This window comes from Meleagris gallopavo, chromosome 10 (genome assembly GCF_905368555.1).
Source record: "Meleagris gallopavo chromosome 10, MGAL_WU_HG_1.1, whole genome shotgun sequence".
NCBI lineage: Eukaryota > Metazoa > Chordata > Aves > Galliformes > Phasianidae > Meleagris > Meleagris gallopavo.
This window is the reverse complement of record NC_139413.1, coordinates 9,623,107-9,636,369: the sequence shown is the minus strand read 5'-3', so window position 1 is coordinate 9,636,369 and position 13,263 is coordinate 9,623,107. Positions and strand designations below refer to the sequence as shown.

Genomic DNA, 13,263 nt, shown 5'->3' with positions numbered 1-13,263 from the left:
TTATCCTTCCAGGTTAATAGTGGTGAAGTATCTTTTTGGTCTGATCATGACATTGGTTGGTTACATTTCATGAATAATATTTATTCACTCTGTGAAATTGTATTATTTTCAACACTCTTTTTAGTAGTATATTTCTGAATTTAGCGGGAAGTTCTATCACTAGAAAGCAATTTTCATAACACTCCCAACAGCATTTTTCATAAGTCTGAATAACCCATTTCCTCTGTTTTAGAGCATAGTGGTGGTTCCTAAACCACCTGGGGGTTGCTGTCAGTGGTAGTACAGTATAACTGGATGCCCTGAGGAACGTATAGCCAATCTATAGTCCAGTATCACTGGTACTTATTTATGCATGGTGCAAGAAATCCACATATTTTGTAGTGAGCAAGGAGTGGGAGAAGGAAGTTAAGCTCATATAACATTTTTAACGTAATTACAGATCTGTTCTGTTATGCAATTTAGCATATCTTGTGCCTACAAAAATTCACGTGCATCCCTCTTCAAACAAAATTCTTAAAACATATGGTACTAAAGATGACTCAGGATATCTCAATGTATTTATTCTTTAGAATGACATGTATTTGCTTTAAAATGAAGGGACAATATAAGCCTTAAAAGCATAAGAAAATGCAGCCAGTAACAGATTATGCCATCTACTTATAAATCATTTAAGTGGCATCTTGTCTGCTGTAATGAAAGGAATTTCAATAATAAGTCAAACTTGTGAATCCAGTTAAAATGTTTAAGCTGTCTCAAAGAAAGGAATGATTCATCACTGTTATTGATGTACATGAATTATCTCAGTTAAAGAACTAATAGTGATCTGATGCACAGCATTATATAGGACAGATGAAGAACCAAGCATGAAGCATTTTAAGGCAGTCATTGCATCCATATAGGAAATCTTGAGCATACATTGTGAAACATCTTTGAATGAAATAAAAGCAACTAGGAACATACAGAGATTAAATTAATCAAGTAACCTAAATTCAATGTTTTGTTTTAGTTTCACCTATTTTTAAACTCACTACTAATGGTGTAATCTCTCTCTCTAACCCAAAGTGACTGGGGAATAGATTAGAGTCATAGCATTCTCACCTTGCTGTGAGGGAAGGATGAAACTGCACTTTGATGTAAAATATGTTTACCCCATATCCTGGAAACACTTTAAGACAATTCAATTTATTAACATTCCCACAAGCTAAACCTGCCTCTCAAACATGTTTTCTTGACATGCACAACTTAAATCCAGTAACTGAAAATATTAGAATGCTGTACTATAAACAATATTGAACACCACAAAACACAAAGGATCTAGAAATAATGGAACTTAGGCAAGCTAAGATTAATAAAGTGCTAGCACAAACTAGGCAATTTTCCTGTAAGACAACAAAGAGAATTAAATGGTACATACACATGGGCTAGGCTTTACCGCATCACTTGGGAAGAAGCCCAGTTCTCCTGTCGTTAGATTTCTACCCTAGAAAAAAAAATAATCCATTTTTGAGACATGAGGATTAACAATAAACAATACATTCACGGTGGTTTAGGAAGATAAAAGTTTATCAAATAAATTCCTTAAAATAAAAATGCTCATCTAATAAAATGTTATTCAACAGTATTTCTTAAATTTATATAATTAACTAATAACTGCAGATTATATGCCTGGAAGTTTTGTGGAATAAAACACAAGAAAATGAACTCAGAACCTGAGTTGTAATATACTATCAGCATTTGGCAATGAAAGAAAGAACAAGTACTTAGCTAGCATTATAATCTTGAAATTAACTTTTTTTTTTTTTTTTTACCGCATATCAGCAACATAAAAAGGTAAAAGTGGAGCATTTTCCTACTGTCTGCCTGAATTCATATCCTTACACTGTATTTACTCCAAGATGTGAATCCTTCTTAATTACAACCTGAATTTTTTTTTAACAGAGCTCCAAAAGTCTCCTACCTTAATGATCCCTATTTACCATAGTTAACCTTAATGGAAAGTAGTACTAGTCACATGGATGGACTCTCTTGTCATAGGAAAATATCACAGTCATCGCTAAGGAACATTCTAGCGCTGTGATCAGTACCAAGCTTGCAAAAGCACAAATGTAAAATAAGCATTGAAACAACCCCAAAAAAGACTTTGCCTTCTGAAAAAAAAAATCTGTAACTTAAGGTAAATTCAAGAGCTTTGCTAGTTAAATAAAACAAAATCTTTAAACATAACAGGTTTTGATTTATTTCAGATTACTCAAGGGAATTGCTTACATTAAAACATTCTGTAGACAATGAGCTGGTATAAATAATTTGATAATGTGTTTAGGATATTAGGTTAATTTGTTCACGTTTTGAAATCCTAGCTAAACCCATCAAGGCTTGGTGTTGCTCATACAAGAAACGAACTTGTCATTCAATGGTTTTAAAATCTAAGATCTATCCATCAACTCCTATGATTAACAGCAAAATTATCATGTCACCATGCTTTGCTGCTTCTAATCATTTCTTGCTATTTAACATTTCCTGCCTGCTAATTGCTTACTGTTTGATTAGTAAGCATTTCATTTCCCTTGCACGCTCCCTGTCAAGGCTTAGGGTTATTAAAAGAACCTTAGTCCACTGACTAGACAGAACCGGTTTATACTATGCATATACTACTAAATTGTATTTCAGTCATATATATGAACACGTGCACATGCATTTGCACATACTTATGAGAAGCTCTTCAATGAACCTCTTCAAACTATTTTCTTAACTTACATTCTCATCAAGACTAGGGGCTGGTTCACTACTCTTGTACCTTTTTTAATGAGACAGGTTGTCAGAAGCCATTTGACATTTTTGCTGTCAATTTCCAGATTACTCCCTTCTATTTAGTTGAGCAATGCCTATTAACTTCAGTGGACTCATACTGAACAAGAACAGCTAAAAGTTTGTTAATTATTGCATCCTTTATCCATTCTTTTGTTTGTTTACTACGAATTGTCTGTTGAGGAGAGAAATGAATCAGAACAAAATACAGAGGAGAAAAAAAAAGCCACTCTGGAAGTTCTCACTTTCTATGGGCACTTTTACAGTGCTGCCTCTCCAGTACTTCATAAAAAGTTATGTAATTCTAAATTCAATCCCAGTTTATTTGTATCTATCATAAACATGTTGTAAGAACCACAATGACTAAATGCTGTCCATATTCAACAAGAAATCAGGCCTCTCTCCAGAAAAGTCATAGCTGCTGCACTATTTATGCAAGACATGATTGCCACAACCTGCAGGAGGTGAAGCCACAGTCAGAAAGTGAAATGCCATGCAGGACAGATTGCGTGATATATGTTAAACAGACAGAAAAAAAAAAGTGTTCAGTAAGCAATATAGACCAGCATTAATAATAACGTGACTTTTCTATGAGATCCTCAAAGATAAGACTTTTAAGTTCCCTAACAAACCAGGAATATTTTAATGGACAGAAAATCCTAGCCTTATATACAGCCATGGCATTGCATTTTATGGAATTATAAAAGTGAGCTGGTCTTCTACTAATTAACTGCTACATTCTACAAGGTTGTACAGTAGAATTACTCACCTTCCCAATTTATTCTAGCAATAACAGAAGCATAAATAAGATATTAATAAAAATTACTGGTATTTTCAGGTAATTAAAAATCTCTCACTTTAAAAACATTGAAAATCAGCATCAGCATTAAATGGAAAAATGTACCAAACTAGAACAAAAGCAGTTGTAAGACCCAATTCAGGCTGGCACTCTATTGAATTCATTTAAATTTCAGGGAAAGCAAAAAAAACTCTACAGAGTGCTTGGGACCACCCTTCCAACTTCCACTCATCTATGAAAAAATCCCTGAACAGGTAAACACATGGCAAAAAAAGAAAAATCCAGATTCACTTCTTCTCACATACAACTTAGGAATCATTCAACAGAGAAGTTTCTTAATATATAAATTAAGGCATTTGTGTCAGACTCTCATCTGATTGAGGAAGATTTGATCTGATACTTAAACTTTTCCTCTTTCCTTCCTACTTAATTCTCTCCCAAGCCTGCAGACATTGAAGTCTTTGCTCTCTCTGAACTTCCAGTACTCATTTCTTTCAATGTCTTTATTTATTTTGAAGTACACCACCTGCACTGTTTCAATGTGTAGGCAGGAATCATATTCTATAGCCATTTCTCAGCAAAAAAAGTTTTCTTTTGCATCCTCTCCATGCAGAGTAGTTCCTATTAGCTAGCTTTAAACTCCTCATCTCTCAAAGATGAAAAAGCTCATCTCCTTCTATCTTCTACACCTTTAAAATACTTTACTGAAGTCAACATCCATTATGCTTTTCAGACACATCACCTAACAACCTGGGAAGTCTTAGAATTAATATTGTGAATTTTGCTCGAGGTAACTATTTGCAACGAAGACATTAGATTGCTATTTCTCATCTGTTAGTTGTAATTATAACTCCCAGATTTCTGGGAAAGTCTTCCCAAATGAGATTATGTTCCCTATTTACATGAAAAATAAAGATTACATACTAGTTCCAATTGAACTTCTAAGTTTTTTTACACCATAACCTGTAACGACATCATTTTACCAGTAGGTTGTCCTTAGACTGAAACATCGAAAAAGGATTAAAAAAAAAATTAGAAATTGTGTTTGAGGGAGAATTCATAAGTACACTTAGAACATACTTTTGGATGCTTATATCAGGACTACGAAATAATGAAGCATTACAAAGGACATCTGTAAAAGTAATTTCTTGATATGGGTTTAATATGCATGAAAGAAAAGCTGATTTTGGGAATGGAAAGAATCAGCTCAGAATCTATTTGTATTCTTTTGGCATACTCAAGAAATACGATTGTGGGTGGGTAACTGTAATGGAAACCTAGGGTAGGAATTGTGGCATCCCTGAAAGCCTGTCCTTGACTTCAGCAGGTACCGGTTTATTCAGGCCTAGCTCAGAAGAGAAATGTTAATTCACATCTACAATAAAAATAAGACCATTTCAAAAGGTACACCGTTACACCTGAAACAACTACTACTCTTACGGATCTGAAATGTACATTGAAAACATTAACTTTTCTCTTTCTACTTAATAAGCCTTTTTTTTCTTTCTCTCTGAATGTTAAGTAAACAAGCAACACCTAGGGAAGCAGAATGGTTCTTCCAGCTCTGCACGTGACTCAACAAAGAAAAGTAGTCACGCTAAAAGGAACGCATGATGGTCACTATAGGAATATCCTTATTTTCAAGGAGTCTGTTGAGAACAGTAGGTAACTTGCAATGATATCAACCTCCTTATACTGAATCTTCTCTTAGAAGAAAATTTAGGTTTCAATTGATACTGGGGGGAGGCAGAAAGAGAATGCATGGGATAAATAGATGCTTTTCTGAACCATCTCTTTGTTTTTACGATAGGTCAGACTGCCTCTCAGAAGAGCAATTGCTGTTTCATGAAGAAAAAAGATAATATTCTGTTTTTCAGATTGCGTAACACATAGATTGATGTCCGTATATGGCTTTGACTGACTAGAGAATTACCACAGTAACTGCTATAAAATCATTTACACTAACATTAATGGAGCAGAATTTTCATGTCTGTCAAAATACATTTGATCTTATCACATTTAACCAAAAGCTTAAAGTAAGCATTGCTTAATAACTTGTGGCATTTATTCGATATGCTCTAAAGAATGAAAAAAATATATACTTATACCGCAAATACTTGTCTGTTGCAAGCACTTGAATTTCTAAAATGAGCAGCAGTAAGCTTAAAAATCTATTCTAACATTACTATTCTGCAGGTCAGCTGCAAATTATTCTAAAAAGCTTCTTGGATAAAACCTGGATATTCATAACAATTTATGTCTTCAAGTCATTTCTTAATATGCATTCTAAAATACAGATGTCACTACAAGTCTTATGAAAACCACTACTGAGTGTTCTATGACATGAAATTTGCTTACAAAAGACTTCTTGAATGATTCCACTGCACATGACAGTTTTCACTGAGATTCAAATCTCCTTCCAAGGCTTCTGGGGAAAAAGCCTCCCCGACTCCCGCTAGGTAAACACAATATGATTCTAGATAAATTATTTTACATGATAGGTACAAATAATGTCGAAGACAAATTCCAGTAGATTCAGATAATGGATAGATGCATAAATACACAGCAACAGAATTAGTCCAACAAGGTGTCAATAATTCTAGCTTGTACCAAACGTACAAAAAAACTACAAGATAAATTTCTCAATACAGATTTGTTATCCGAGACTAATGGAATACAGTCATTTCGTAAACAATACAGTACCTGCCAAAATAAACTATGGGCATCGCCTGTAATCAGTTCAATAGTGTCCCCAATCTGGATATGCAATGGTGGACCATCCTGTGGCGCTGGTTGCGGTATTCCTTTGTAGTTTCGAATTACTTGCATTCTTGGTAATCCTGAATTTAAATAAAAAAAAAAAAAAAGGACAAAAGAAAAAAAAAAAATCAGCATATGTATTCCAGTGAATAACCATTAATGAAATCTTAGGACCATAAAACCAATTAATTAAAAAGACACTATGAGTTTAATAGGCATCTGACTAAGGCATAAAGGCAGACACTTCTTTCACTTGGCTATCTTATGCAAGCATATCACATAAAATCTGAAGGTTTCTCTTCCTTTTTTTTTTTTTTTTAATACTTTTAATGAAAAAAACACAAGAAAAATAAGATTTTGTCTTTCCACTTTCTTGAAGCAAAGCTCAATTCATTTCCAAGAAGACTCTTCCTAGAAAAGCCTTTCTCTTCCTTCCTTTTCTTACTCCTTTTTTTCTTACTTTTCTTACTTTTTTTTTTTTTTTTTTTTTTCCCCCCAAACATCCCTGGATCAGTCTAGGCTTAAAAACTTCATGGTATCTTTAATTCCAGGGGAAAAAAAACGTGATAAATTGGAATTAAAGATACCAATATGGAGAATCTCATAGCTCTTATATAATTAAAAAAAGAACACTCGTGCCTAAAAGTATAAGGAAGACGATCCTTCTAGGCTTCCATAAGACCTTTTATCTTCCATTTTCAACAATATTTTCAGATACATATAAGCAACGCCAATATCAATTTAATGCTTTGTTTTCAAGGCAAGAACTCTGGTTGCATGCTATTTCTTCCATATCAATACTGGCTGCACTTAGGCAGATTAACCATGATTTTTTTAATTTTTTTTTAATGGGAACAATCCACGGTCTGGTACATGAAATACTTTGCTCATAGATTATTCTCACTGCCTCTGAAAAGAACTATGTCACTGCTTATAACTACAGTTCAAGAGCCCTTCTCAATTGGTTTAAAATAAGGGAGCAGAGAGATTTCAGTCAAAAGCGAAAATTATGGGTACTCTAACTCCATGTTCCTATAACTGTATTTTTAAAAAACACTAAGTATTTTGGACAGCTACTGCATTACAATAAACCAACACCCTGTGAGGTCATAAGAATACTTGAAATTGAGTCAAGAAGTACTGAATCCACGAGAAAAAATATTAAAAACTTGAGAGCTTTCAGGAAAGCTATTTTTTCAGTCTTAGTACTTTTAATGAAATAGATGCACCTTTATTCCCTCATCTCCTACTTTTAAATTATTATTTGTACGACAATTTCCCTGTTTTTATTTGCGCATAGATTTTTCAAGATTGCCAAACTTCAGTGGGCATATCCACTTCAATATCTAAGTTTTTGATTGAAATTTTGTAAGAAGGTATATTAATACAGGTAAGAGTGAACATTCACAAAATAAAGGTACAGATGGACAGCTGTACGACTGAATGGAGTATAGTATGGATAGTATGGATGCATAACCATATTTAATCAGTTTCTAATTAATATAATCTGACATATAGGTGGAAAAAGACCTTAAAGACCATCAAATTCAACCATCACAACCTTACCTACCATCAAGTCCCATCACTGAACTAGGTTCCTTATTACTAAGTCCATACATCTATTGAATATCTTCAGGGATGACAACTCCAGCATTCTGGGAATCCCATTCCAGTGCTTGAATGCTCTCCCCTCATCCTCATTTTCTTCAGATTAAACAGCGACAGTTCCCTCATTTGCTCCTGTCTTGTTTTCTACACCCCTCATCAGCTTAAAGCACCTTAATAGTCTTCTTTTAGCGAGGGATCCAAAACAGAACACAGACCACATACAAGAGGACAAGTTCCCTAGGCCTGCTGGCCACACTATTTCTGATGCAGGCCAGGATGACACTGGCCTTGTTGGCCATAGGCTGGCTCTTGTTCAGTTGACCGTCAGCTAGTGACCCCTTGGTCTTTTTTCTGCCTGGCAACCTTCCATCTTCTCTTTCCCAAGCCTATATAATGCTACATGGAGTTGGTATGACACGTGACGGACCTGAAACTCACCCTTGCTGAATGCCTTGCAATTAATTGGATGCAGCATATCAGTTCAGCCTACCCAGATCTCCCTGCAGAGGGCTTCCTACCCTCAAGCATATCAACAGTCCCACATAACTTGGTATCACCTGCACATCTATTGAGGGAGCACTCAATCTCCTTATCTGGATCATCAATAAAAAAGGTTAAGCACATCTACCTTCATTCACTCCCAACTACCCAAAGTGTGCACCTGTACAGTCAATGAGCAGCCAGTTTCTCCAGAAGAATACTGTGGGAAACACGTTTCTAAAATTCATTAGAACAACCTCACAGCCTTTCCCTCATCTACTAAGCAAAAGTCATGTTGTCACAGGTGATCAGGTTACTGATTAACATAGTTTAAACTGAAAGGAATGTTGGGGCTAGAACAGACGTATTTGTGTTGCAAGATCATTATTGCATTTTAGGGAGCAAGAAATACAAATATTCATCATCTCCTCTAAATTGTATGAAATCACCTTAATAAGTAGTACTCTGTAGTTAAGAATAAATACTAATCCAAAGTGATGAAACATTAACCAAAATAAGGTCAGTTCCCACATTACTCAATCCAAATGACATTATAACTTTCACTGTTTCTTCAAGTTGCTTGGTATACTTAAAATGGACATCTAATTATTTAGTAAGCCATTACTACTTAGGTAATTATCAGACTTGCCTTTATTTCTCAATTTAAGGCTGACATGCTTTGAAATTCTGATTGAGCACTATTGTGTAGCAATAAAAGCAAAGCCACATACAAGCATGTACTCAAAGCTGACAACTAACGCAAGAGAACTCCCTCATCACAATATAAATTATAGCTCTGTATTTGCAATAAATTGTAAACGTGCACTCAGAGGCATACGTAGAAGCCTATCCAAACCTACAAAAACATTATTTGCTTTGCAAAACTTTGATACTGTGAATTTAGTTTATCGCATTACTAGTGAGTAGATACTATGTACTTGAAATGCCACCACTGTATTAATCTCAGATGAGGATGAAGAAAGGTTCTTACACACTTTTCAGTGCAAATCCTGTCATAATTAGTTTGGGGGGTTTTGTTGTAAGATTGAATGTTCCTGAAATTATTAAATTCTGTGTAAAATGACTTGTTACTTTTATTTATTTCACTGGTAATCATGATTTTTAGCATGTCTGTAAACCAATCCAAGAGAACTTGAAAAAAGCTGTGGTGCACCAACTAGTAGAATTATTCCAAATGTAACAGAACTAATCATGTTAAAATACAGTATGCTAGAAAGCTCATGTAGAATTCAGTACATTTAATTCTGTAAAATCCTACAGTAATTTTGATTATAAAACTCCCTCACCAGATAGTGCTAGATTTGATCTAATGTTTCTTGATATACCTAGAAATAATTCTATTGATTCAAACAGACTCTCAGGCTAGGACCCCAGTTTAAGAGTTTATTATTTTCCTTCAGACACACTGTAACTTCTTTGGCATAATGCATACAGAAACACTTACAACTACTAAGCTGATGTGCTACAGCTACTGCCCACTATTCTGACCCTATTTTCTACCTGTAGTTTTACTATCTACTTGTATCCAATAGTTGTCTTTCATCTATTTAGGAGTTCTTTATGCCCAGAGTTATGTTTAGTTTGAATAGGCGCTGCCTAGCACAACATATACATTCTGCCACAAGACACATGGTTAGGATTCTTGTATATTGCAACAACATATAACAAGACTGAGACTTCAATTATTCTCATTCATCTGCTTTAGTATTGATACAGTGTGCTAGTCTTATAAGCTAGAAATCAAAAAAGCATGTATACACAAGGGAAAATTTCCACTGATGTTAATTACTTCATCATAGATTAGATTTGATTCAGATTCCTTGTACATCAAAGTACAGCTGATCACATTCAAACAACATAGTGTCTGAGTCATACAGAATATCCTCACTATCACTAACACCAGACATTGAGTGACAGTCTGTATTGAGTAAAGATTCCAAAGAACTGAATGTGCAACTAGTGAACACATGTCTTTTACTCATCATATGAAACTATCAGTGGAAGAGTCTGTCTCTGATAAATGATTTTGAACATAAAAAGTTTCTCCAGAAACAGAAGACAGAAACAAGTACATGCTATTCTAAAAACAGCATTTCCTCCATAAAAAAAAAATGTTCTACTCGCACCACTTACCTTATATCACCAATAAGTGCAGAAAAAAATTAAATCGAGTACAGAGAAGTTATTGAAGTAAAGAGTCAAACAGGTAAGGTAAGGTAAGGTAAGGTAATAAAACAGTCAGAAAAAAAGTGCTATGTAGCAGAAGCCTGAATTGTTTTATGTGTAATGATAGTTTATTTGTGATCGAAAAAGCATTGAAATACCACAGGATAAAACATTACAATGTGAAATCCTATAAGCATTAGACTTTGCCATAATTCTCTACACAGCCGCAGTATCTGACAACTATGGAAAACTTCTGTGAAAATCTCTTGCACAAATATATATATACATATATGATGAAATTTACTTCACCTGAAAACCAGGAAAATGCCAAAATTCCCAGAGAAGCTTCACAGACAAGTTTTAGGTCTCACACCTAACACAAATCGTTTATCTAAAATATTGCTCATGAGAAAAGCAAAAAGCATGCTAACATCAGGGTTAAGAGAAATACCTTTCCTAACACATAACATATATTTGAGTATTTAATCATCAGTTATGAATTAAGGAAGAAGGTTACATATTAGAAGAAATGTAGTACAGAATAAGCTACAATAACCAAGCTACAATAACCATTATGTGTTCTCATAATTTTGCATAACCTATTTATATTCTTTACAGCAGCTTTGCATTTATGAATGGCACCAAGTGACCCTCAGAGTTTCAAGCAGATTAAAAATGCTATTTTTTGCCAACAACACGCATAATGCATGCCCTACAATAACCTATATCTGTCAAAATTGATTGCAGCATCTGCTATTTCCAAACAATGCAGGACATGGTTTGTGCTTTGAGTAGGGATCATTTTAACATACAGAATAATGACAGTATAGGAGTCTAAGGTGCAAGGGTGGATTTGTGGATATATTATTAACACAAAGGCATAAAACAGCTTTATCTGTGCCAAATATGCATTCCTAGTTAACATGAGTCTTGATGCAAGAATTCCTCTTTCCCTAGGAAAAACAGAGCCTCATCACCAAACATTCATAACTTGATCCAAAAGCAAAAGCATGTTTGAAGAAAGCCTCCTGACCTTAAAAAACTTTGAATTTGAAATAGATTTTTCAACAATTAGCCAAGGCCACATCTCAATATTTCCAGAATCACAACAGAAAAACAAACGCCTTTCTAAAAGGAAATGTTATGAAGACTCCCTAATTCAGCCCTTTCTTTCACCAGAAGAGCATTGGTGTCCATCTGGAAACTCTGAGCTTGCTTTCAGTTTCTTATTTTTTTACAGCTGTAAAAATATAGAATGCAGCAAAAACAAGGAACAGGTTGACAATCTGTGACTGATAAGCGTCCCCAAGGCCAAGACCAGAAGTAGTACTCCATTTCAGTTCTCAGAGTCTCCAGTCTCCTTAATTCCTCATCCAGCAAACAAAGGCTAAGTAAATCATGGCAGAAACTCCTTGCACCAGCAAAATAAGTGTTTGAACTGTGACTTTCAGTTATATTAACAGCAGAAACTAAAGACAGACTGACAAAGGAGATCTCCCTTTTAAATAAAAGGGAAGGAATCCAAAATCGGCATTGATAGCATAGTAAACAAAGTTTGTAAAGTAAAGATTATGAAAGTTTCAGATCAAAAAGTATAGCTGCATATGTTAAAATATTGAAGAGTTATCATTAAAAAAAAAAAAAAGGAAAATCAATGGATTGATAAAAATAGCAACGTGAAAAGCAGGTGGACAGTGTTAACTCCACAAAAAGAGCATCCACAACAATCTGCTGATTTTATTAACCAGAAAAAAATACAGGCTTTGCCCATAGTTCTTGTCAACATCTTGGCCCAATACCAGTATTATTACAAGCTAATTAATGGAAAGTCCTTCTCTGAGCTTGGACTACATAAAAACAAAGTCCTTTAGCACCCTGTTGATATTTTTTAAATCAGCCATTGTTGCTCTATATCAATCAGAGTTTTAAATCCTTGTTCATAATTAATTCCTTGCAGGATTAAGAGTAACCTGGATTCTTCTCCCTTGCATTTTATCCAGAGAGCTGTTGCTTAATTTCAAATCAGTGTTATCTACTTTTGCAAACATGGAAGTCAATCACATTACTGATAAGGGAAGAAATCATCTATAAGGACTTCTCATTTGGTGAGAAGAGAAAGAAAAATGCCATAACTTACTTTCAAAAAAAACATGATTTTTGGGGCTCTCTACTAAAGACATGAAATAAATTATTTTTATTTTTGCTTGTTTCAGTTTTTGTGGGGGGTTTTTTAGTTGTTGTTTTTTGTTTTAGGCTACTCACGGACATGAAGCATGCCAGCACAGTCTAAGTGCATTATTCACATTGGCAATGATTTAAATACTTACCACTGGACAAAATTAGTTCAATGAATAGGTACATTGACACACACCAAATAGGATGTTTTAATTTAACTTATAATCCTCTCAGTCTTAAGTCATTATTTTTAATAAGTCATCATAATTAATGTTCTAATTTTAGACATTGCACATAAACCTTATATCCAGGTAAGATGACTGAATCATGGGGGATGACCAAGAAAAAGTTCTGCTTATCATCTCATTTGCTCTTTGGTTTTGAGTAATATTCAATAAAGTCTTAATGTTTTCTATGTGAGCAACCACAAAGGCCATTTCTGCTGTTTC

General features: G+C 34.4%; 1 protein-coding gene across 4 annotated transcripts in view; it reads right to left on the bottom strand.

Annotated features, from left to right (window-relative positions):
- Positions 1–13,263, bottom strand: part of VAV3 (vav guanine nucleotide exchange factor 3) — a 155,161-nt gene that overhangs the window by 20,920 nt on the left and 120,978 nt on the right. For all 4 annotated transcript variants that reach the window (XM_085231229.1, XM_085231226.1, XM_085231227.1 and 1 more), the window contains 2 exons: positions 6,308–6,444; positions 1,415–1,480 (listed from right to left, as the gene is read on the bottom strand). In XM_085231229.1, coding sequence (XP_085087355.1) covers positions 1,415–1,480; positions 6,308–6,444 — 203 coding nt within the window. The remainder of the gene's footprint in view (positions 1–1,414; positions 1,481–6,307; positions 6,445–13,263) is intronic.